Source organism: Mastigoproctus giganteus, chromosome 6 (genome assembly GCF_048544385.1).
Source record: "Mastigoproctus giganteus isolate SK-2022 chromosome 6, ASM4854438v1, whole genome shotgun sequence".
In the NCBI taxonomy this organism is placed as follows: Eukaryota; Metazoa; Arthropoda; class Arachnida; order Uropygi; family Thelyphonidae; genus Mastigoproctus; species Mastigoproctus giganteus.
In genome coordinates, this window is record NC_143580.1 from 15,762,590 (window position 1) to 15,790,107 (window position 27,518).

At 35.7% G+C, this 27,518-nt stretch overlaps 1 protein-coding gene across 1 annotated transcript in view; it reads left to right on the forward strand.

The window, feature by feature from the left end:
• The window catches only part of LOC150084004 (HEAT repeat-containing protein 5B), a 406,846-nt gene that overhangs the window by 186,996 nt on the left and 192,332 nt on the right, over positions 1 to 27,518 (forward strand). The window contains exons 16-19 of the mRNA XM_090375841.1: positions 422 to 454; positions 6,383 to 6,457; positions 9,317 to 9,523; positions 17,467 to 17,535. Coding sequence (XP_090231967.1) covers positions 422 to 454; positions 6,383 to 6,457; positions 9,317 to 9,523; positions 17,467 to 17,535 — 384 coding nt within the window. The remainder of the gene's footprint in view (positions 1 to 421; positions 455 to 6,382; positions 6,458 to 9,316; positions 9,524 to 17,466; positions 17,536 to 27,518) is intronic.

Here is a 27,518-nt window from a genome sequence, read left to right on the forward strand (position 1 = left end):
ATTCAAAATGAACATGAACCTTTTGCTTCTAGGAAGATTAGCAAAATTTCTACCTTGAAATGCTTAATTACTTAGGCCATTCTCTTTGGATGGTTGTTTCACTTGAATACTTGTAATAAAGTTTTAATACAAGAAACTACTTTTTCCTGAAACAAACAAGTAAAAAATAGCTTTCTAAGTATAATGTTCTTTAAGATATATAAATGTATTTGTAAATTTTTTTAATGTGTATTTTGACTTTTGGCTCTCACCCTGTATGATGGTAAAACAACACTTTTTGCAGTTAGCCTCAGTTAAAATTATAAAAGAAAGCTCTTTATCTCTTTCTAGCTGTAGAAGTGTTCAGAAACTTTTATACCTCCTTTATCATCCTATTTTTAGAGTATTTTTTTTACAGAAATTTATTTTATTCTGTATTCAGATGGAACCAAATAGAAGACTGGATAGGGATAATGTGAGTATACTGGCATGCATCTGTATTCTTCAGCTTTCCATCCATTCATTAATAGCATTTTTGTTCCTAATTTGGCATTTCTTGTTTAGCATGCCACACACAGAACTCTGTTAACCTTGTTAATATTTTTGGATAGTTCAGTTTTGTTTTAAAATCACTGATTTTATTTTGTAATCCTCCCTCTTTAAGCTTTCAGTGGAATTTATTTTGTTTTATTTTATATTATTCCATTTGTTATTTTTTTTAGTTCACTTTTTCATTTATATTAAAGTACAGTAGTAGTACTGAAGATGTTTAAAAAATTTTGTTTATAAAGATCTCAGATTTTAAAGGACTTGCTTGAGCATTTTTGGAAATTTTTTATCTCTTTCCTCAAAAATGTACCTTAAACATTCATCTTTTTACTTTATTTTAGTAGAAAATGCGATAAAAGCAATTTTTTTATATTTTAAAATGAATTAGTTTATTTCACATTTAAATAACTTAAGATTTATTTTATCATTGAGAAAATGAATTTTTCATGGATTACTTTTTAATTTGTGTTCTGTTATGTGTTCTTTTATATTTCCTTTTTTTGATTTTTAGTGTATGATACATTTCATTCTGTTTATGATTTCTATGAAATAGTTAAATTTCCATAATATAGTTATTGTGAGTTTTGCACAGTATTAACAGAGATGTCATTTAGCTTTATTTTGTATATTTAACTTTGTAATTAGCGGTTTTGAAGTTCTTCCATAATTTACATTTCCTGTATTATGTGGTATATGGTTTATCCATTGTACATGAATTACTGTAGGTTTTCAATTTTTAATAATGTTTATTCTTAAATTAGTTAAATTTGAAAATAAAGGTTGTGATCAGGCTATGAATAAATCCTGCTTACTTGATATTCAGGATACTTCTAAATTAGACTGAAAAAAATTATAGTAGTTATTCTACTTATCAAAACAAGTAAAAAAGTTTTATAAACAGTCTGATTGCAGATTGAATTTTTAAAAATGGCTATAGCGTTTTTGAATGGTAAAAATAATAAAAATAATTTTTGAAAAATTAGAATAGACAGACATGTTGTTGTTGGATTTTAGGTGCATCAGTGACAGACCATATTGCTACATTGAGTTATGTCTGCATAGAACATAGCACTCATTTACTTTTTTGTTGAACTTATGTTGGTCTTTCTTTAAATTGTTTCTTTAATTGTTCAGTGTGTTAGATTGGTATGACTAACTTGTTAAGGAAAGAAAGCTTTCTTAAGCATAATATTTGATATTTCTTTCATAATCATATGTTTCTGAGGTAATGTTACTAAATTTAAAGTCATTGTCTAACTTTAAATTTAGTAACACTATATGTAATATTTACCAGTTATTACTAACATTGCTGGTTTTTTATTTTTCTTGGATAGTTATGAGCTGCCTGTTTTTTCACAGAATGTACAATTAGTTATCCCAACCTTCTCTTAAAAAGTTGTGTTTAATTATCCTTGTATGAAATTCATTAATTCATAATAAAGTTAAAACAAAAAATAAACAATTACGGGCTCACATCTGGTGAGTATGGGCTTGGCACGCCCAGGATCCTGAGCTGGATATCATCATTCGTCTCTTTCTTGGTGATTCCTTTCTATTTCTATCAATCTCTCAGGGTAAGTAACTCAGGAATTTTTTTTGGCTGGTGCAGCATAAGCTTCAGGCTTCCTTGCGCACCATATGGTGTTTCTTGTATTATGTCTATCTTGTGAACTCCTATGACCGTTTGGTCGTCCCGGAGTATAAACAGAAAATTTATTTATTTATATGGCTAATAATAATAATAATAAGCATGTGTTTTGCAGGTCAATTTGCATTTTGCTAATTTTCTAAAAAAATCGGAATAATTCATGAGGAAAAACCCCACTCAAAAAATCCTTTTGAGCTTGACTAACTATATATCTAGCATGAATAAACATTTACTAGTAGCTGTACCTGTTATATATTTTTAATATTTTTACTATATTTTATCATTCAGAACTTGACAGCAAATTTTAAAAAGTCAGCCATAGTTCCACCCATAACCATTCAAAATCAGACACAAGTTTATATAAACTATCCTTACTTGTTTCGATGTGTGTAGAAGAGCCCTCATAATTTTGTCAGTGTAATTTAGAAACATCCTGTGTATATTTTAATTGAAATCATGTTTTTGAGCAGGTTAGGTTTGAATTTGCTGAGAATGATTAATTCATTGAACATGAAATTATGCATATAGCATAGAGCATAACACTCATTAATTTTTGTTATTGTTGGTCTTTCTTTAAATTGTTTCTTTAATTGTTCAGTGTGTTGTGTTAGATTGGTATGACTAACTTGGTAAGAAAAGAAAGCTTTCTTAAGCATAATATTTGATATTTATTTCAAAATCATATGTTTCTGAGGTAACGTTACTAAATTTAAAGTCATTATCTAACTTTAAATTCAGTAACACTATATGTAATATTTACCAGTTATTACTAACATTGCTGGTTTTTTATTTTTCTTGGATAGTTATGAGCTGCATGTTTTTTCACAGAATGTACAATTAGTTATCCCAACCTTCTCTTAAAAGTTTTGGTTGTGTTTAATTATCCTTGTATTAAATATTAATTCATAATAAAGTTAAAACAAAAAATAATCACTTTCTAATGAACTTGTTTTTTTCACGTTCTTTGTGTATTTTGCCTTTGTTTTAATATGAAATTTTAAATGTGAAATATCTGTTTTAATACAAAATTTTTTAATCTTGACTATAGATAAATATCCTGGTCACATAATTTTATTACAGGTTAATTTGCTTTTGTAGTGAAGATGTTTTTTCAGCATATATTTTTATAATGAGAAGTAGTAGTATGCTAAATTGATTCACTAATTATTATGTACGTAATAATTATTGAATTCGTATAAAAAATATGTTTAAAATAGAGGCAAGAGCTAAGTGATGAACAATTCCTTAGAGAATAATGCGTCAGAACTGTCATGGGTATACATTGCTTCCCATGATACAGCTTTAATGGCTAATTATTTAACTGTGATAAAATACAATAAAGACAGTGACTTATGTATAGTAGTGAGAAAAACAATCTTGTTTTTTTTTTTAAAAGACTGCTAAATCCACTTAATATTGTGAAACAGAAGTTAGTAAACTTCAGATCTACGTGTTATTCAACCTAACTTTTATTTAACCATTACACTGACAAAAAAAAACGATTTTGTATCTTCAGAACAACAGTTTCAAATTCTAAAGAAAATTGATCCACTGATTCCAAAAATGACAGATTTATGTCTCTTCATTGAAAGATATACCGAAATTCTAGTAACTTAATGTGAAATTTCAAATATACAATAGTACATATATCTTAGCCTTATTCATTTTAAAATGCAGGAACTCGCCGACTTACGCAAATTTGACTCAATGTGAATTTTTGCTAACCAGTGCAAACTGAAAATATGGAAACTTATTTTGCCTCTGTAGGGATAAATGGAGGTATTGTGAAAATATCTATTGTAATGTGAATCCAATAACTTTTTTTTTTTTTTTTTTTTTTGTAATTCGTTCCAAGTCCTTGGAGTAAGTGAAAGTTAAAACATAAAGCTTCTTTATGTGTTTAAAACATAAAGAAGCTTCCCATTGAATATGCAGCTAATAAGAAGGTATGAATAGCTTCCTGTATTTTTCAACAATATGTAAGTAAGTGAAACAAGTTAAGAACAAAAAAAATAGAAAAATTTTGCTACTGGTAGATGACTTTCCACCTCACCCTCACATGCAGTATTTATTCAACGTAAAGCTAGTGTTTTGCATCCAAATGCAACCTCTGTTTTGCAGCCATGGACATGGGCATTATTAAAAGCTTCAAAGGTTATTTCATGTAATTCTTGGTTGTCTAACTTATTGATTGAAGAGAATGAGGATTACATTCCAGTTTTTCTGTATTGGATTCAATTTGTTTGATGAAAGATGCATGGGATACTGTTACAACTGCAGTGGTTCATAATTTGTTTTTGGAAATCTGGTTTATCATCAAGAGAATTTCCAATAGTGACTAAAATGTTAATGAAGACAATTTACTACTTCTGCCAGAATGGCTAAAACAAAATGGATTTATGAATTTTGGCTGTTTAAATGACATTGACAGTTTTGCTCTTGTGGATGACAATTTGATAATTTCTGAAATTCCTATGGAGAGTGATTTAATAGAGACTACTAAACAAAGAATATCCTGAAAAAGGCCTCTGAGGTTGGGCAAATTCATATTTTAGCATTAAATCAGCTCATACACCAACCATAAGAACAAGTATTTACTGTAACTAAAATATTTACAAAATTAAAATAAAATAAATATTTACAAAAACTGCTATTATATTAAATTAAATTATATACATGTGAAAAACATTAAAACTGTGATAAAATTCAGAGGATGCGGTTATTGTGGATCGAGCGCATGGGTTCTGGAACCGTAAATGGCTCGAGAGCCTACGAATCTGTTCCTCCGACCACAATATTATGATAGGGACAGAGGTATGCGTATGCATCCTCTGTTTGAAACTATCATCCTAAGTACGGATGAACGGTTTTGCTTAACACGTTCCCAAGCTATTTCCGCTTCCAGTTCAGACCATGCGCTGACTGCACCACATGTATAAGTACCATGAGCCTGTTATAAATGGACGTGCTGCAGGAAGTTTTGTTACTGCTGAGGAAGGAAGCCGATGCTTCCGAAAGCTCCAGAGATTTTTATCGCTTTTAATCCGGTTTATTTTAGTGTATTTTATCTCAAGGATTTTATCACAGTTGAGCTGATTTAATGCTAAAATACTAAACAAAGAAGATAGTGACAAAGACAGGATTGAATTTGTTGAGTATGCAGTCACTACAAAATCTGTGCCAAATTATTTGCAAACTCAGGATGCTATGAAGACTAATTGAATATTTTTGAAAGCAGTGACACTTGTGGTGGAATTTGTAATGTGCTGAGTATAATAAAAGGAAACCTTCCAAGAGATCTCAAATTGAAATCAATGAAAGAGGCCATACTTCTAAATTTGCCGACCGGGCTAGCCGAGTGGGTAAAGTACCTGCCCGGCAACCCAAAGGTCGCGGGTTCGATTCCCGCCTCGGGCTTGGATCAAAGTACTGTAAAAAACCTTGGGAGGTGCAATATGGCCACAGAAGCCGATGCGCCAACAACTACCAAATCAAAAAAAAAAAAAAAAAAAAAAAAAACTTCTAAATTTGTAAAATTAATGGTGTATTTATAAGTACCTTTTTTATTTTGCTTATTTAATTTTTTTTATTATTTGCATTTTTATGTTCTCATATGTTAAATATGTATATCTTTATTTATTTTTATTTATTTTACTGATTGTTAAAGCCTTAGATATGTAGAATTTGTTTGATCACATATATAAAATTTTGCCATAATTGCATTGCTGACAGCACACTACCTTATTGTTCTTTCAGCTTGTTGTCCTACCTTTTAATATGATTAGTGGTCATCTTTCACCTAATGTGAATTTGCATAAACATGAAACCTAAATGAAAAAACAGTCAACTATGAAATACCACATTGCCCATTGAACTGAAGCTATTTTAATTAATGAATAAATTTGACTATTTGTGAAGTACATTTTGTCGAACTGAAAGTATTTTAATTAAAGATTAAAAAAAATAATGAAAATCTTCCTGAATATAATTGTTGGACTGTCTGTCTGTCTCCCTCTTCCCCTCACATATTACACTAATCTTTCTTGTTTATTGTATTATTTATTTTTTATTCTGGACAAATTCATTATGAATTTTTTTATGTTATTATTTTTTCATTCTTTCAATTATTAAATGGGCATTAGGAAATCTGTTCATTTTGATTTAAATATATATCTTGATATTAACTTTGTTAAACTTCATTTTTAGCTTCAGCCCAATAGTGCCTCTGGGTCTGGAGCACTGGAGCATGATCATAGTGCCCTTTACAAGAGCCTGAAGAAGGTAAACTGTTGTATTGTGTTTAATTATTGGTAGAAGAAATCATACCCAAATGTTATATTTAAGTGTAATTTTTTTGTTAATAGAATATGTGCTGTACTAATTTTTGTATATTTTTTCCCTCTCAAATTATTGAAAGTATGGTGCATAACCTGGAACTACATTATAAAAAGACTGAATTATACAGTACAATGCAGCTTCACAACACTCAACTTTTTACTGTACAGTAAACCTTCGATTTAACGGACCCCGATATAACGGATTTCGGATTTAATGGACCGGACAAATAATAATACAGTAATGTACATATTAATCTCGGCCATATTATTTTTTTTTAGGTTATACAAAACTTCAGTGTTATTATTAATTAAAAATTAATAATAATTACCTATTTCCATTATTGTTTCGATAATTACATACTTTTATTTTTATAATCAAATTCAGGAAATTGTTTTTTATTCTTTCTGAAAACGTGTTCAAATAGCTGTTTTCCCAAATACCAGATAAGAGCAGGCGGTGACTTGTGAGCTGAACGTGACTCGGGACACTAAACTGCACATCTACCGACTCGCATTATTTCAGTCTCAGTCGGCCTCAAGCTGTCGTTTGGTCAGGTTGTATACAGAGTGTTTCTGTGATTTCTGAATTGTGACTTTATTTATTAAATAATTTTGCAATCCTTACAATTTAAAATGGCATCAAGTGATAGTGGAGTTAAAAGAAAGCATGTGAAAAGATGCTTTGTAATGGTTATTTTTGTTGTTGAAGCTTTGTTGAAATTAGAGCCAATTGAAAAAAAAACATACAGCATTAAAAAACAAACTGTTTCTGATATCTGTAAATCAAAGGCCAAATTGCGACGTTTTTCTTTAAAATACAGTGTTGATAGCTCTAAATGTGGTTCTACAGAGGGGAGTAGAAAACACATAAAAGTTGCGCAAGATAAAAACTTGAAAGAAGCTGTGTATAAGTGGTATGTTCAACAGAGATCTAGCAGTGGTAATGTACGAAGTTTTGAGTTGAAATCTGCATGTGAAACTCTTGGAAAACACATGGAATTTAATGTTAAGGCAAGTGATGAGTGGCTGTGGTGTTTTAGAAAAAGGCATGGCATTGTGAACAAGAAAACCTGTGGTGAATCTTTAAGTGCAGACACTTCACAAGTTGAGCCATTTAGAAAATTTATAAATGAACTTATTAAACCTGAGGGACTTATTTTATCACAGGTTTACAATGCCAATGAAATTGGCCTGTTCTATTTTGCTGTTCCTGAAAATACACTGGCCTACAAACATGAACACAGTACTTCTGGTTGCAAATTAAGTAAGGAGCAAATTTCTGCCTTACTTTGTGCAAATGCTGATGGCTTGCATCGCCTGAAGCCCACGGTGGTAGGGAAATCAAAGAAACCACGCACTCTTAAAGACATGAATCACTTGCCTGTTATTTACACCAGCTCAAAGAATGCGTGGTTTACTTCAGAGATTTTTTCTGACTGGCTCTTCAACCACTTTGTCCCTGATGTGAGGTGCTTCCAGACAGTTGTTCTGAAAATTTCCCCCAGTAATGTAAAGGAATTGTTGCTTCTTGACAATGCCGCAGCTCATCCTAGTGCTGAGAAGTTAGTTAGTAAGGGTGGCAGAATTAAATGTCTGTTTTTTGCCTCCTAACACAACTTCAGTTAATGGACCAAGGAATAATTGCAGCCTGCAAGAGGCTGTATAAGAAGAACTTTTTGGAAGAAGTACTGGTTGTGTTGGAGGATGAAGAAGATGCAGAAGAAGAAGACAAAAGAGGAGCCAGGACACTTCACAATCTACGAACCTACAACATTAAATCTGCGCTCTTTAACTTTGCAGCTGCTTGGAAGGAGATGAAGACTACGATTTTGGCAAATGGTTGTAAGAAGTTGTACAATATTGAAGCAGATTTGGATTTTGAAGGATTTGAGAGCAAATTACTTTCAGCACACCCTTGTAAATGCTGGCAACCGGGAAACAACTGAAGGTGATGTTCTGAAATGGCTTGAAAATGAAGAAGGTGATCCTGGCTACCAGTGAATGGTGATGTCCATGAGAAATCTCATGGACATCACCATCCACTACATAAAGACATCTTCTGACCATGAAATTGTCTCTTACTATGAACATTTTTAGCAGTTCAGGGCAATCATTATTAAGAAACAACATCAGAGTGGCAAACAACTGAAGCTGGATGCTTTCTTTAAGCAAACTTCACCAACTCCCACTCCTATTTCACCTCCAAATGCTTGTACATCTCAGCCATCTTTTTTTTTTTTTTTTTATGAAAACCCCAAACACGAAAGGTATCAAAACCTATAGTACTTAGTACCATACATGGGTTGAAGGAGAAGTATGGGGGGAGGGGGATGCCGGAAACTTTGCTCTAGAGACTAAACATGGGTTTCACCACTTCAAGCCTTCAAGCAGAGCTTTCCATTGTGAACTAAATAACAATGGCTATGCTGCAGAATGAACTTTATATTTTTCAAAAACTATGAAAGGCTAAAGATGCTACTATAATAACCCATTTCGGGACTTATTGGTCCTTCATCAGATAGCAAGAATCTCTAGTGACAATTCCTTGGGCAAAACAGAAAATTGTTTGATGTGAGTTTCCATGCCATATATGAAATTTCATCTTTAAATAGTGAAAAGGCTTTCGCAATGATCTGACAATTTTGTTGGATGAATAATTAAATATTTGACTATTATATGACCCCCCCCCTTTTTTTTAACTAATACGTTTAAAAGAATTAAATTTCCCCATCAGATAACTGGGAAGATAATTTTTTAATATAAATATGGTATGTGTCTATTAAATAATTGTTTTCTGTCTTAGGGAGAAGCTGTTCCTGGTCCACTGCCCCTAGGAGTGTCTGTTATTGATATGTCAGTGGTGCTATATGGTTTAGTCTTCCCACATGTTGCATTCAAACATCGTCTTCAGATGCTTGAACACTTCTCTGAGTGCATTCGTCACACTAAAGCCACACGTCAGGAAGCTGTGCAGATTAACATATTTACTGCTTTTCTTAATGCTCTTAAGGTAAGTTATTAGAGAAAATATAGAAATAGCATATGTTAAAGGTGCATATTTTGTTAACATTATGTAATATTCCACGTGGTTGATAACTGTAGCTGATTAGTTTAACAATTTGAACGACTCTGTTCATTAATTTTCCATTGTCTTACTGCCATTTCCTCACTTTAATAGTGTTATAAAAAATACCAACAGGCTCCATACTCTCCCTGTTACTTACTTCCATGTTATTGGGTTCTAATAGTGTAGTTTGAAATAATGCAAAATTTAAATCTGTTCTTTTAGCCACAATAAAATTATTGGTCTGTGTAATCTACCAGGCTAGCAGTTTCCTGAAACTGCCTAACAATGCCTCAATAGCATTAACAAATATTCTTGCAACTCTGTTCAAATGTACCCCATCTTATGTGTCCATGACATGGAATACACTTGTAAACATTAAACAATTATTATCCATCAGCCATTCACAATATTTCTAAGCAGGAAATGTTGTTATTTTGATTTTTAGGAGCATTAGCAACTAAGGCCATATTGCTCCGGGGATATGTGGTGGTCATTCCCTGACCTTTCTGCATCCTCCGTATTTGGTGGTCACGGGCTCAAACCATGTTTGCTCCTGCCCACCTGGCTACAGAGGCGTGAAGCAGGAAATGATTGGCATGGCTCATACCATAAATTCCCTCCTATCATGCCTGGATACTTTCCATTCCAAACACTCATAATAAATCCTAAACCACAGATTCTTAAATGTTAACCTCTTTATAATCTTTGGTTGGAATAAGTTCAAGAGGTATGATAGGAATAATAATCCTATCACAATTCAAGAAAGAACTAGACAAATTCTTGGAGGGTACTAATCGGTGAAATTTTTTTTTTTTTTTTTTTTTTTTTGCTGATAAGCTTGCTTTCTTGCATTTGCCATTATTACTACTACTACTACTACTACAGACAACTAGTCCCTCGAGCCCGTCACCACTAAATACGGAGGATGCGTAAAGGTCAGGGAATGACCACCGCATATTCCGGAGCAATATGGCCTTAGTTGCTAATGCCCCTAAAAACCAAATAACAATAACAACTAGTCCCCTATTTTTCTGAGGACGATTCTGCAGTTTTTTTGCAGTAATATAAATGACAATAAACTGTTTGAGAATTAGTTACAATCCTACACAGTGGAGACTTTTTATTGATTCCTCAAAGAGGAGTCTCAAAGGTGTGTTGCTCCACAATATATTTATATATTGTGGAGCAACACACCAGAATTTACCCATATATAAATATGGGTAAATTCTAGTAGCCTACTCTGTGCATTTGAAAGGAACATACGAGAACTTGGAAGTTGTTGATAAATATTAAGTATGGAGAACATGGTTGTTGGTCTGTATTGACTTTAAAGTGATAGGCATGTTACTTGAACAGCAATCTGGCTACACAAAAATGCCTTTCTTTTTGTGTGAGCAGGGACAGTGGGGCAAGGAGTAAACATGGGATGCCATGTTTGTTGCTTGGATCAACGAACATAGTTCATGAATCCCTAGTAAACCCCATAACTGTTCGCCTTCCACCCTTACACATCAAACTGGGTTTGATGGAAAGCATTTGTAACAGCTTTACCTCAGGAGGTCCCTGCTTCAACTACCTTTGTAAGTTCCCATCGATTGCCCAAGAGAATATAAAACAAGGTATTTTTGTTGGATCTCAAAAACTGATGAGAGACCAAGATTTTGGGGGAACTATAAATGAAAGGAAAAAACAGACATAGATCAGCTTCAGGTCTGTTGTTGAGAATGGCTTAGAGAACAACAAGGATCCAGACTACAAGAATATATTTGAAAATATGTTTACAAACTTTAAGAAGTTGGGCTGCAATGTGAGCATGAAAGTACATTTTTTTTACACTCCCACATTAACTACTTCCCTATAAAATCTAGGAAGTGTTAGTGAAGAACAGGGTGAGAAGTTTCACCGGGACATTAAAGACATGGAGATGAGGCACCAGGGAAGGTTGAATGTCAACATGATGACTGACTATTGCTGGATGCTGAAGAGGAACTGTAAAATAAAAGGATCTATAACAAAATCAAAGAAACAAAAATTTGACCAATTGTAGATCAGTGTTTAAAAGGAGAGGTGTATTTAGTGTACTTTTTACCACACTACCCTTTTCAATAGTGCTTTCATGCATGTATTTAAATATAAGTCTGGTAAAAGTAATATTTTGTTATAATTTCAGTGCACAAATTCTGCAAAAATTAATAAAAATTTGTGAAAAATCATTTTCTTTTGTGGTTTTTCAAGAAACCAGATGAGATTGGAAACAAATGGAAGTCATTTTTGAAATCAGCATTAGAAAATGATTCAGAAACACCCTTTTCTCAGAAAAGATCAGTGAATTTTTTTCAAAATGCAGAGCACTGTAATCTGGATGACTGCTTCCTGCATGAACTTGTTAGTAATGTAACTGAGACATTCATTCATAAAAGAGATTACAGTAAACCCCCGCTATTCGCGGGGGTTACATTCCTGAGAAATGTCGCAAATACTGAGTTATGGCTCCCATAGTAATAAAGGGGTTCCGTTCCAAAGTATGAAATATATAAGAAAAACTAGTCTAAAATTTTGTCTATGTATGTACCTTCGTAATATGACTATGTACATAGACAGTACATAGTGAAATGCAAGCATATGGCATCGAAATGAAAATAAGAAACAATTTAATATTAAATGTAATATTTATTAGAAATTTCAAACAAATCTTTCAAACCAGCGCCTTTGCTAGCAAAAAAAAACTTATCCCACCAGTGCTATCACCAGTTTCACTAAAGTGTTGATAAAGGAGTTTTGCCTTTTCACGAATGATGAGTGAACTTAACGGAATTTTATTTTGAGTTTGGTCTTCTATCCACAGATTTAAAGCGTTTTCCATTTTTTTCTAATTTAACATCACGAGTTACAGAGCAAATTTTTGAAGCAATTAGCGCGTTTTCACGGACACTACAGCGGATTTTTTCTTCCGATTTTTTGATTGATCGTACCGTTGACTCATTGATTTTATAATGTTTTGCCACTGAGGAGACACTTTCACCATTAGAAATTTTGTCTAATAACTCAATTTTATTCGCTAATGTCATCACCTTCTTTGATATTTTCACATTTCTCTTGTTACTCGTAGCCATATTTTTGTACGGGTTAGAAAGAACTTGTCCACAATAAAGTCACTTTCGTCCGTTAACTCAAACACTCGAAAAAGTCTGTTTTACACTGAAAAACGGTAGATTTATCACTTTTGTAAGCATATCAATTTATAAGCATATAAATTAAAAGCAAACGACGAAAACTTCCATTACAAGCGCATAACACATACTGAACAAGGATTAGCGAAAAACATCCACGCTCGCGATTTTGTCACCCCTCTCCCCCCACCCACTGAGTGCTGTTTTGACCGGGAAAGATAATTTTAGCCACGCCCATGTTTTTTTATGGCGGATAATATTCACGGCGCTTTAAAATTCACATTTTTTTAGGTTTCATTTTATATTAAATCAGCGATCGCGAATACAGATACCACGAATGGCGGGGGTTTACTGTATTCATATTCTCTTAAAAAATAATGGAAGAGCTGCTAGTGTGCAGTGACTTGGATACATTCCATGCCATTTTGGTATTTATCCATGTAAATTATAGTTAAGGGTAATGAAGTGGGGGGGGGAGGTTTTAGGGAGATTACATTGGCCTTATTCATCACATGAAATTTCTAAAGGCCAAGTGCAAAATGGAACATATTTAGGAGTATATGCTAATTACTACTAACTGCATACTATGATACAACACCTAAACTCTGATTGTCTGGATATCCTACTAGCTCTATATAATAGAATTTTTCTGAACAACCTGTATCCATCCATATGGCAGCATGCAATTGTCCTTGCATTTCCCAAACCTGGAAAAGATCCTTCCTATACATATAATTTTCACCCTATTTCACTGACCAGCTGCTTAGGGAAAATCCTTGAACGAATGGTTCACAACAGACTTACGTGGTTGCTGGAAAAAGAGAATGTTTTATCACCCCACCAATTTGGATTTAGGAAAAATAGATCAACACTTGATCTATATGTCAAAGTTGAAACAAATATTAGAAACTCATTTATAAGAAAGCAGCATATGGTGATGGTAAATCTAGATCTTGAAAAAGCTTTTGACACAACATGGAGATTCGGAATCCTACAAGATCTGTTTCAGTTAGAATACAGAGGACAACTTCCGCAGTTTATACAAAAATTCCTTACTGACAGAACATTTCAGGTACAATATAAAGGCTGTTTATCTACAATATATACACAACAGGAAGGGGTCCCCTGGGGCTCAATATTAAGTGCAACCCTGTTTGTGCTGCGGGTGAACAATATCACAAAGGTTATACCACCTTCACTGGAAATATATATGTACGCAAATGATCTTTCCATTTCATTTCAATCACAGAGCATGAACTCGATTGAACGACAGCTCCAATTATCCATAAACAAAATAGAAGCATGGACTAAAAATAATGGATATAGAATATCTGAGAAAAAATCAGCTGTTATACACTTCTTAATGTTCACTTCTGTACAATGCATGGTCTTCATCCTGAACCGATCTTATACTTAAATAAAATTGCTCTACCTGTTGTTCAAAATTTCTCCTTCTTGGGCTTAACATTAGATAGAAAACTAAACTTTCATGAACATATACGAAGACTTCGAACTAGTTGCCTCTCAAAACTTAACATCTTGCACACAGTATCTTCAATGGCCTGGGGAGCTGACAGGTGCACATTACTACAATTATATAAAACTTTGATTAGATCTTGTTTGGATTATGGATCTCCTGTATATTCTTCAGCAAGAAGGAGCATGTTACATCTCCTAGATACCATTCACCATAATGCTTTCGTATAGCTCTATGAGCATTTAGAACTTCACCAATTTACAGCCTGTATGCAGATGCATCAGAACCCCCCCCCCCGCTGCATCTTCGACGAGATTATCTACTGTGCATGTATGCGGCAAAAATATACAGTCAGCCATCACATCCAAGTAGGTCCATTATTCACGATCCACTATGGACGAGTAATTATGATTGCAAGCCAAATGAAAACAAACCAGTAGGACTGCATCTCAGACACTTAGCTCGAGTTTGGGAAATACATTTCCAGCACATTTTTGCAGTAGATATAAACTCAGAACCTCCTTGGATTCCGACTGTGCCTTTGTCCTTATCACATCTTACAAACAGGAATAAAAAAGAGATCTCTCTAATTGTTATACAGAAGCTCCATGCACCGCACAGTTTTGAAAATAGAAACAGTCATCAGATTTACACGGATGGTTCAAAATCGAACAACTCAGTAGGTGCCACAGTAGTTTTACCGGAATATATTATATCTGTCTCCTTGCCTCATGTTTATAGTATTTTCACAGCAGAATTATATGCTATTAAACTAGCACTGGATGATATTACTGAGCATCAACTTCTACCTGCTCTAATCTATACTGACTCCCTTAGTGCAGTAGCAGTTTTACAGAATAGCAAATATTCCTCAAATTCCTTGATTCAGCTTATCAAAAAGCAACTCAGAGTTTTGCATAAAGCAAGAAAACAAGTGTCTATCTGTTGGATTCCTCCCAGGAAATAATCATGCAGACCAAGCTGCAAAAAATCCAGATCTTAATATACAAGATAACTTTCAGTTTCTACCATTTACAGATTATAGGGATGTATTTCGTACCAAATATACTTCCATTTGGAAACAACTTTGGAGGGACCAACCGTGCAATAAACTTCGCAGAATAAAAAAAGATTTATGTTCGTGGCGTTCTGGCTCACGTACAGATAGACAGGAGGAAGTTATATTGACAAGACTGCACATTGGGCCTACCTTCCTCACTCACAAACATTTACTTCTAAGAGAAAATCTCCCGCTCTGCTCTGTCTGTCAGATACAACTTACAGTAAGGCACTCCTGATTGATTGTCCATCCTATTCAGCCATTCGAACCACTTCCTTCCAATCATTAGCAAACTTGCAAGCTCCTCTAACCTTCTTTCATATACTTGGTGACAAAGCAAACCTAAGTGAGCTCTTTATATATATTAAACATCTTGGAATAATAAATACACTTTGATATATCCATCCTTAAATCATTAAAATGAACATAGCGACTCTGACAGACACATATTGGCCATAGTTGCCCTTGTGTCGTGAAATTTGTATAACAACAACTACTAACTGCTTTATTCCCTTAAAAGGATATGGTTCAATGTAGAAACTAAAAGGAATGACCAATAAAATTGATGTTTGTTTCGTAAAAAGGACTGTTTGGTTTGTAATCAAATTACTTGGAGGTGAGGAGATAGGATAAGAAAAGGATTTTGGCAACAACATCCAAGAAAGATAGAAAACAATTATATGTATATGAATTATATATTTATCTATATGTATGTGTGAACACTTAAAGGAAAGGAATGAATCTTACTGGCTCATTTCAGGAGAGCAGTGGGATAAGTATTGATGACCACTGGCAAATCTGAAGAGTAACAGGTTCTTTGGAATATATATACATATATACATACATACCCAGACAAAAGCATATTTTGAAAGACAATATGGCTGAATTCAGCCACAGTAATTGCAATAAATGTAAAAGCTCTGAAGAAAAAATTTTGTTTAAAAATAGAGAGCATAACCAGCTGATATTATCTTTCTTGTTATACTGGAAGAAGCAGCCAAGGAAGTCACTAAACCCATATCTGTAACAATAATAAAAGCGGCTTTAGATTTGGGTGAAGTTTCAGAATACCGAAATGCTCAAATATCTTTTCCATATGCATGGGATATTCATTTTTCTATGAAATTGCAATATGATACTCTAGCAATAGCTTTGTAAAAGTAATATTAGTAGTCTTTTCTATTCTTACTGGAACATGAGAAACTCACAGTGTATATCAATAGTGCAGCCCCTTTTCTGAGGTCAAATGCTATGCCAACAGTCCATCTCAAACTGCTGAGAATTAGGAAAGTCTGTGTATATTATGTAGAAGGTTTTTTGAGAAGAAAAACTTCCCCCAAAAAAATGGGGGTGAGGCAAAAACTCTGCATCTCTGCCTGAAACCAACTAAATCCAGCCTTGCTTAAAACAAGTCTGCAAGTTTTTTAATAGTCTTTGAATTGACAGTGCATATCAATAGCACAGCCAATTTTGATCTAGAAATCAAAACTAGGCCTTTCCGTGTGTATGGCAAGTGATATAGTTACTACTGCTGCAAATAACATCTTTGCTGTACCTTATGAAAAATAACACTTGTAATTTTTAAGTGCAATTGTTTTTCCTTAGGTACAATTGTTTATATACATTTTTTTAAATTTGTTTATATAACTTCTTAAACTAATTGTTTTTATAACTTAATTGTTATGTAACTATTTGTTGTATCTTTCACTATTACAAAAATATATTATTTAAAATCCTTATATACCAACTATATTTACAAGAAAAAACTATCACCTTATAATTCAGTTGAGTTTAGGCCAAGTGAAGCCTATAATTTATCTTACACAAATAAATACCAGATTATTGGTTTACCATTATCGACGCAACTGTAGCAAAATTAACCCCTTTTCTACAGTTGGGTTGGTAATGGGATTTGGAAAACATGAAAGAGTTACGTTTATGGGTAGAGAATTAAGTTCTGGAGGTCCTAGTTTTGAGTTAAATGGGGGGGAAAAACCCAGGACAGCTTTACTTTACTATGTAAATAGCATAGCAGTTAAAGGATTAAACTAAGTGCTCATGAGATCAGTTATAGTATTTTTATTTTATATATATGTATATAAAACATAACCGACAATTTTGTTTTAAAAAGTTTATATATTTGTATATCTGTAAACACAAATGGTATTTTAATATGTAGGCTTTGGTAGATACAAAATCAGGACTTGGACTTGAAGATATTAGAAAGGCTGCTGTGAGACTGATTTTGGTATGATATTAATTAAAATTTTTATATCATGTTTATTTCTTTATGTATTGTATATTTTAGCCTCTCTTATTGTCATAATAATTTGTATTCAACCATACCCCTATCTTATGTTATTGTATCTCACTTTTCTGTATTATACAAGAGTACACTAAAATTTGTTGTTGTATTCATAACCTGTTTCAATAGGTTATGAATAAGACAACAAATTTAAAAATGAAGCTTTTTAGTTGTATTTATTTGAAGCACAAGAGTTCCATTTTGCTTGGAATACTTGGAAAACGATAAGTTTTTGCTTATTATTTACATAATTGTTATTTTATATTGTACTTAATACGTTGTCTTATAGTTCTAATTACGCTGGTTATTTTTATTTTAATTTGTATAAACAGTTTTTGTAGATATATGTAATACTTCATAAAACCGTTATTTCAATCGAATATTGCAGGCATTGTTTTTGTATATAGTGATAGGGAATTCAAATTTTTAATTGAGGTAGTTAGGTAGCTCTAACGTATAATTATAGAAACAGTAATACGCTTCACTGTTTCTATTAGATAGCGTAGTATTGACATTTAATTTAATTTAATTTATTGATCTTATTAATTTAAAATATCATGCCCCAAACTAGAGCAGCAAAGCAACGGGCACAAAGTGGCAGGAGTGCTGTGACTCGGGGGAGAACTGAGGGGGGCGATTCTCCAACGCATCACAGCCTTAAAAAATGTGCAACTTGTGAAATGTTTGCCGAACTATCTGGAACGGAACATGATATTGCCATGGGGGATGTCTTTGTGTGTACGCGATGTAAGGAGTGTAAGGAAATCAGGCGACAACTCAGCGTTGTTATGGGCCTATATGAGAGTTTGAAGGACAGGGTGGATGCCCTCGAAAGATCTAAATTGAGGGGCCCATCAGGCTCTCAGCTGCCCACATCAACGCCAGAGCTTGCACTTGGTCATCACGCAACACAGCGGCAACCCCCAAGGCAGATTGCGCTGGTCCCAACGGAACTAGTAGTTGTTGGTGACTCTATTGTCAGGGAAACGGGAAACATCCTTTGTAGAAAGGATAGATGGAACAGGACCAGGGTATGTCTGCCAGGGGCAAAGGTTGATGACGTTGTAGAGCAGATATCATCTTTTAAGGGCACAAAAGGTGATATAGTTGTACACGTTGGCACTAATGATATTAAGAGTAGGAGACCGGCAAAATTACTTAACAAGTACAGGTCACTGATGAAAAAAAGCCGTGAATTAGGGTTGAATTTGAAAATGTCTGCAATTCTGCCCAGACACGATAGGAGGGAGTATATGATGAGAGCCTTGTCGATCAATTCGGCCCTGGAAAGATTGTGCAAGGCTCAAGGGGTAGAATTTTTTTCAGCCTGGACTGTACTTGTTAACAGGAGAGATTGCTTCTACAGGAATGGGATACACTTAAATAGAAAGGGTGCAAGAATATTTGCTGATGCTCTCGAGGCAGTGTTAGGTGGGTCGGAAAACTGATAGCTTGGGGGGATACAAGGACTAATAGTTTAACAGTAGCCGTAGGCAGAGGTGAAGGTGATTCTTGCACAACTTCTATTAGAATAAGTAGCGACCTGGAGCGAGGGGTGTTGGGGGTTTCAGGGACGGATGTCAGTCATCGTGAAACAGGTGGGTATATGGGATGTGTTAGAGTGGCTAGGAATAGGAATAGGTGCATGTATACTTGCATGTATACCAATGCTAGAAGTATAGTAAATAAATCTGATGAATTTGAAGTGTTGGTCAAGACATCAAAGGCGGATATTGTTGGGATATCAGAGACGTGGTGTCACACAGATATAAGGAATGCCGAACTGGAATTTGGGGAGTACAATGTGTACAGAAAGGATAGACAGGATAGGAAGGGAGGAGGTGTTATGCTGTTAATAAAGAAAAACATAAAATCAAAAGAAGTGCATCCAGTTGATATAGATGAACAGTGCACTGTTGAGTCAGTTTGGTGTGACATAAGCACTGCGAAAGCAAAAATTAGAGTAGGAGTGTGTTATAGGCCTAATGAGTACAATGAACAATTGTACAGAGAAATAGAGTGGGCTAGTAAATCGGAATGTCTTATAATGGGGGATTTTAACTTCCCAGATATTGACTGGAACTTGTGGGTTGGGCACTCACACACTAGTCAGACATTTGTGGATTTATTGGATGATTGTTTTCTGCAGCAGCATATTCGAGAGGCAACCAGAGAAAGTAATACTCTTGATCTGGTTATCAGCAGTGATCATTCATGTATTAGGAATTTGCAGATAAAAGAACCACTAGGTGGCAGTGATCACAGTGTACTGACGTGGGATTTACTTAAAGATTTAATTACCATCAGGGGTAAAGGAAAGGGTTTTTGCTTCCGTAAAGGCGAGTACAGTGGTCTCCGACAGTTTTTAAATTCTGTACAGTGGGATCAACTGACGATGTTACCAACAGTAAATTCTAAGTGGGAAGCATTCAAGGAATTAATCGTGGAAGCTACTAAAAGTTTCATACCTATTAAGAAATATTGTTCAAGGTTTAGGCTAAATGGTTGTCAAATGAACTAATGAGACTCGTAACAGAGAAGAAAAATGCATGGGATGCATATAAATTATCAAGCGACTCAGAAGCCTATGGCAGATATAAGTTAATCTGTAATCAGGTCACAAAGGAGGTTCGGCAGGCGAAGGTAGATTACGAGAAATCCTTGGCAAAAGATGCTAAGAAAAACAACAAAGATTTCTTTACTTATATAAACTCTAAAAGGAAGGGGATGAATCTGATTGGTCCACTTGACATCGATGGTTCGACTGTTGATGATCCTGCTCAGATAGCAAACAAACTGAATGAGTATTTTTGCATCTACATTCACACATGAGGAGTTATTAAGGTTTGAAAATGGCAGAAGGTTATCAAATTGTAGCAGGGTGCTTAATGATCTTGTAATAATGATGTTGGAATAGGACCAGGGTATGTCTGCCAGGGGCAAAAGTTGATGACGTTGTAGAGCGGATATCATCTTTTAAGGGCACAAAAGGTGATATAGTTGTACACGTTGGCACTAATGACATTAAGAGTAGGAGACCGGCGGAATTACTTGACAAGTACAGGTCACTGATGAAAAAAAGCCGTGAATTAGGGTTGAAATTGAAAGTGTCTGCAATTCTGCCCAGACACGATAGGAGGGAGTATATGATGAGAGCCCTGTCAATCAATTCGGCCCTGGAAAGATTGTGCAGGGCTCAAGGGGTAGAATTTTTTTCAGCCTGGTCTGTACTTGTTAACAGGAGAGACTGCTTCTACAGGGATGGGATACACTTAAATAGAAAGGGTGCAAGAATGTTTGCTGATGCTATCGAGGCAATATTAGGTGGGTCGGAAAACTGCTAGATTGGGGGGATACAAGGACTAATAGATTAACAGTAGCCACTGGCAGAGGTGAAAGTGATTCTTGCACTGCTTCTATTGGAATGAGCCGCAGCCTGGAAAATAAGATGCAGGATATTTCAGAGACTGCTGGGAATCATTGGGGTACAAGTAAACACATGGGTTGTGTTAGGGTAGCTAAGAAAAAGAACAGGTGCATGTATACTTGTGTGTACACCAATGCTAGGAGTTTAGTAAATAAATTTGATGAATTTGAGGTATTGCTCAAAACATCAAAGGCAGATATTGTGGGGATTTCAGAGACGTGGTGTCACACAGATATAAGAAATGCAGAACTGGAATTTGGGGAGTACAATGTCTACAGAAAGGATAGACAGGATAGGAAGGGAGGAGGGGTTATGCTATTAGTTAAAAAACACATAAAATCCAAGGAAGTGAAGCCAGTCGACATCGATGGACAGTGCAGTGTCGAGTCAGTTTGGTGTGACATAAGCATTGGGAGATCAAAATTGAGAGTAGGAGTGTGCTATAGGCCTAATGACTCTGATGAGTATAATAAGAAACTGTTCGGAGAAATAGAGTGGGCCAGTAAATCAGAGAGTCTTATAATGGGGGATTTTAATTTCCCAGATATTGACTGGAATTCGGGGGCTGGTCACTCACACAGTAGCAAGGCTTTTGTGGATTTATTGGATGATTGTTTTCTACATCAGCATGTTCGGGAGGCAACTAGAGGGAGTAATACTCTTGATTTGATTATCAGTAGTGATTCTTCATGCATTAAGAATCTGCAGATAAATGAACCACTTGGTGGCAGTGATCACAGTGTGCTGAAGTGGGAGTTACTCAAAGAGGTAACTACCATTAGGGGTAAAGGGAAGGGGTATTGCTTTCGTAAAGGCGACTACAATGGACTGAGACAGTATTTAAATTCTATACAGTGGGATCAACTGATGATATTGCCAACAGCAAATTCAAAATGGGAAGCATTCAAAGAACTTATCGTGGAAGCTACTAGGCTTTACATACCAACTAAGAAATATTGTTCAAGGTTTAGGCCTAAATGGTTGTCAGATGAACTAATGAGGCATATGGCAGAGAAGAAAAATGCATGGGATACATACAAATTAACACGTGACACGGACGCCTATGATAGATACAAGTTGATCTGTAACCAAGTTACAAAGGAGGTTAGGCAGGCGAAGGCAGATTACGAGAGATCCTTGGCAAGGGATGCGAAGAAAAACAGCAAAGAGTTCTTTACTTATGTAAACTCTAGAAGGAAGGGGATGAATCAGATTGGTCCACTTGAGATCGATGGGTCAACTGTTGATGACCCTGCTCGGGTAGCTAACAAACTAAATGAATATTTTGCATCGACATTCACACATGAGGAGTTATTCAGCGAGGGGAATGCCAGAGGTGTATTCAATTCTAGCAGTAAGCTAGAGAATCTTGTAATAACTGAGAGCAAAGTGGAGGAGAAATTGTTGAAGATAAACACAAGAAAGGCACCTGGGGTGGATGGGATCTATCCAGATATATTAAAGGAGGCAGCAAAGGAGGTAAGCAAACCCTTAGCCATAATTATGAGAGCTTCCTTGGACTCAGGGGAGGTACCCATTGACTGGAGATGTGCAAATGTGACCCCAATTCACAAAGGGGGATCAAAGGCTGACACAAGTAATTATAGACCTGTGAGTTTAACTTCTATTCCCGGAAAATTAATGGAGGCACTGGTGAAAGAAGCACTGCAGGATCATCTAGACAAGACTTCAGTTATAGCTAGGACACAGCATGGTTTTGTTAAGGGGAAGTCTTGCCTGACCAATTTGATTGGATACTATGATGCAGTCACAAAAGAACTGGATGCAGGGAATAACTTTGATATTATATACTTGGATCTTAGAAAGGCTTTTGATACTGTTGCACATGGAAGACTGCTGCACAAATTGGAGCAGTGTGGCATTGGAGGCAAGTTGCTGCTATGGATAAAGGGGTGGTTGAGGGGGAGAAGACAGAGAGTGGTAATCAATGGACACTGCTCATCGTGGACTAATGTTATTAGTGGAGTCCCTCAGGGTTCAGTATTGGGGCCTTTATTGTTTTCTGTATTTATAAATGATATTGATGATGGTATATCAGGCTTAATGTCCAAGTTTGCAGACGATACGAAGGTTGGCAGGGTTGTCAAGGACACTACTGACACTATGCTGCTGCAACAGGATTTGGAAAGGTTGAGCAGATGGGCTTCGAGGTGGCAAATGAAGTTTAACATTGACAAATGTAAAGTACTACATATGGGAAACAGCAACCCCAGAGCAGCGTATCAACTCTGTGGTACTACACTGACAGTGGTAGAGAATGAAAGGGACCTGGGGGTGGTGGTGCAGGCAGATATGAAGTTCTCTGAGCAGTGCAGACGAGCTGCAAGAGTAGCTCATGGTGTATTGTCAATGATATATAGGAATTTTTCTAGCAGGGATAAGGAGGTGATTATTCCCTTGTATAAGGCAATGGTCAGGCCACACCTAGAGTACTGTATACAGGCCTGGAGGCCTCATTTCAGGAAGGATGTAGAGCTGCTGGAAAGAGTACAGAGAAGGGCAACTAGATTGGTGAATGGGACAAAGGGGTTCTCTTACGAAGAAAGGCTTAAGTTTTGCAAATTACAGTGTCTGGAAACTAGGCACCAGCGGGGTGATCTGATAGAGGTGTACAAAGCCTTGAATGGTTTGAGCATGCTCAATGCTGATGGGATTCTTCCTCTAGCTCAGAAAAATCACCTGAGGGGGCATAAATTCAAATTGAGGAAAGACAGATGTAGGATAGATGTGCGGAAATTTGCCTTTAGCCAGCGGGTGGTTGGTGGGTGGAACAGACTTCCATCCCTTGTCGTGGAAGTTGATAGCCTAAATAAGTTTAAGGCTCAGCTGGACAGGTATTTCGAACGAACAGAGGGGTGAAGTGGAAGTGGTTATTTTTATTTATTTATGTTACTTTTTTTTTTTTTTTTTGGCTGATGCTGCATAAGCTTGCTTTCTTGCATCAAATGCCTCTACTAATGCTAATGCTAAAATGCTAATGCTAATAACTGCGAGCAAAGTGGAAGAGAAATTGTTGAAGTTAAACGTAAGAAAAGCACCTGGGGTGGATGGGATCTATCCAGTTATATTAAAGGAGGCGGCAAAGCAACTAAGCAAACCCTTAGCCATAATTATGAGAGCATCCTTGGACTCAGGGGAGGTTCCCATGGACTGGAGATGTGCAAATGTATCCCCAATTCACAAAGGGGGATCGAAGGGTGACACGAGTAATTACAGACCAGTTAGTTTAACTTCTGTTCTGGGTAAAATAATGGAGTCGCTGGTTAAAGATGCATTGCAGGATCATCTACACAAGTCTGCAGCAATAATTCAGACACAGCATGGGTTTGTTAAGGGAAAGTCTTGTCTGACAAATTTAATAGGATATTATGATGTGGTTACAAAGGAACTGGATGCAAAAAATAATTTTGATATCATATATTTGGATTTCAGGAAAGCTTTTGACACTGTTGCGCATGGAAGACTATTGTACAAATTGGAGCAGAATGGTATTAAGGGTAAGTTGCTACAATGGATAAAACGATGGTTAAGTGGGAGAAGACAGAGGGTGGTAATCAATGGCTGCTGCTCTTCTTGGACTAATGTTATTAGTGGAGTCCCACAGGGTTCGGTGTTAGGTCCACTGTTGTTTTGTATATTTATCAATGATATTGATGAAGGTATATCAGGCTTAATGTCGAAGTTTGCAGATGATACAAAGGTTGGCAGGGTTGTTAATGACAGTAATGGCAGTGTGCTACTGCAACAGGATCTAGATAATTTGGGCAGATGGGCTAAGAAGTGGCAACTGAAGTTTAACCTTGACAAATGCAAAGTACTGCATATGGGTAGAAGTAACCCCAGAGAAACGTACCAACTGTGTGGTACTACACTTAAGGTGGTAGAAAAGGAAAAAGACCTGGGAGTAATTGTGCAGTCAGATATCAAGTTCTCTGAGCAATGTAGACAGGCTGCCAGGGCAGGTCATGGGGTTTTGTCAATGATATATAGGAATTTTGCTAGCAGGGAAAAGGAGGTGATTATCCCTCTGTATAAGGCAATGGTCAGGCCACGCCTTGAGTACTGCGTACAGGTCTGGAGGCCTCATTTTAGGGAGGATGTAGATTTACTTGAGCGTGTACAGAGAAAGGCAACAAGATTGGTGAGGGGAATGAAGGGATCCTCTTACCAAGAGAGGCTTAAGTTCTGCAAATTTCAGTGGCTGGAGACTAGGCACCTGCGCGGTGATCTGATTGAGGTATATAAGGCCTTGAATGGGTTGAGCACGCTGAATTCTGATGGGATCCTTCCACTTGTTCAGATTACGAACCTAAGGGGGCATAAATTCAAATTAAGAAAAGACAGATGTAGAATAGATGTGCGGAAATTTGCCTTTAGCCAGCGGGTGCTTAATTGCTGGAACAAACTTCCATCTGTCGTTGTGGAAGTTGATAGGTTGAATAAATTTAAGGAGGAACTGGACAGGCATTTGGGGGGAATGGTGTGATTTTTTTTTTTTTTTTTTTTTGGCTGATGCTGCATAAGCTCATACATTTGCTTTCTTGCATCACATGCCACTACTACTACTACTAACCCTTTAAATATTTTCATATTTGAATTTAGAAATTGTTTTGACACTTTCCAGAAACTTCTAAAATAAACAAGTACCTGTGTCTCTAAGAATGTGTTACCAGCAGACCAGTGCTGCTGTAAAATTTACTTGACATTTAGAAAATTCCACTTTATGCTTATTCCCTCAAAATTATGTGTGCTGAACACTCATTGTATGTACAATGTATAAAAGTAGTGCAATATACTTAATGTAATTTTTTTAAATACAAAAAGTAAAGTTTACGATTAAATCATACTTAAAAAGGGAGAAAAAAGATAATTCAGATCAAGGCCAGTGATGTGAGGAAAAATTCAGTGTGCGGCAAAGTCTGAGCCCAGGCTTATCCACTAAAGTTAGGCTCATGCTTGTCTGTAATTTCCAGGGTCACTAGCTGAACTAAGATCCTGCAAGAATGGCAGTTCATTGTTTGGGTTGAGTGCAGAAATCTGTCTTAGAGGCCCTTAATCTCATCGTGCAAGATCTTTGACATAATAGCAAAGGATTGGATGGTGGGAATTACAACTGGTGTTGGCTGGTGACTTGACCAAGCTCTACCAGCCATTCCACATGGAATGACAGCTGAACTATTGGTCTGCCTCCAAATTTCATACATTTGGTACCCTCATGGATATCACAATGATTATGACTGTCCTCTCTCACTGTTTTTAAAAAGCATTGGTTCTAATCCTCTCAAGGTGGGTGGGGAATTTTTATAGTTTTCTTTTACACATAATGTCTGTTAATCTCATATGAGATTTACAGTTTTCTCTTTTGAAACTGTTTTTCACCTAGCAAAATTAGAACTGACCAAGGATATATGCAGTTCACAGCAGAATACACAGTCACATAGGCCTTAGTTGTTTTGCTGAAAGAAAATAAACAAATAACAGACATTTGGAAGATCATTTAGCAACTAAGTCTAGTGGGAAATGTGTAAGTGCATTAAACATTTCAAACAAACTCTTCAGCACTTGCTGAAGAGTTTGTTTGAACGCAGGCTCAAACTGGTAAATAGAGCATTGCATCTGATGGAAAGATGGAACTATTCCAATGGAAATCATTAGGGAATACATTTCCAAGACTTTACAAACTGAAAGAAGCAGTATTTCCAAATGTATCATATCACTTCCATGACCATACTTGGTTTACCAAGGAGCCAATCTGGCACCACAAAATGAGGCACTCAATACCAGAAACAAAGCTTTCTTAGATGTCTGGCACATTGCATGTCTGTTGACAGTGTAATAAATACCAGCGAGGCAGTCAGCTTCCAAACAGAATTTCTCAAATCTCTAAGTCTACCAGGTGTGCCTCTCCATAACTTTTAAGCTCAACTTTAGTGGTCCTATCATATTTCATAGTACTGCAGTGGAATAATTAGCAGTAAAGAAGCTCATATCACGTGTCATCATTTTTATGCAAGTTAAGAATTTATGTTAATTGATATGATAAACCGTGACCACCAAATACAGAGGATGCGGAAAGGTCAGGGAATGACCACCGCATATCCCCGGAGCAATATGGCCTTAGTTGCTAATGCTCCTAAAAACCAAATAACAAACAAACAATATGATAAACCAAGCTAGCCAAAGCACAGAACATATCAGTTTTGGCATACAAGTTGTTCCTCATGGCACAGTTGGTGAGGACCTGTGAATTATTATTTTTTTCTATTTTATTTATTGATAATTTTTCATATTTACTCTCTATGCTTCTCGTACCGTTTTAATTCTTTTTTTCACTGAAGCATTCCTACTAAGTGATGCTCAACTTTAATGTTTCTAGTAATAATGATTCTTGCTCACACACACACAATAATAATAACATAAAATATGAAGGAAGACTGAAACTGAATATCAGTGGTAATTTTCAAGATTTTCTGTGTTA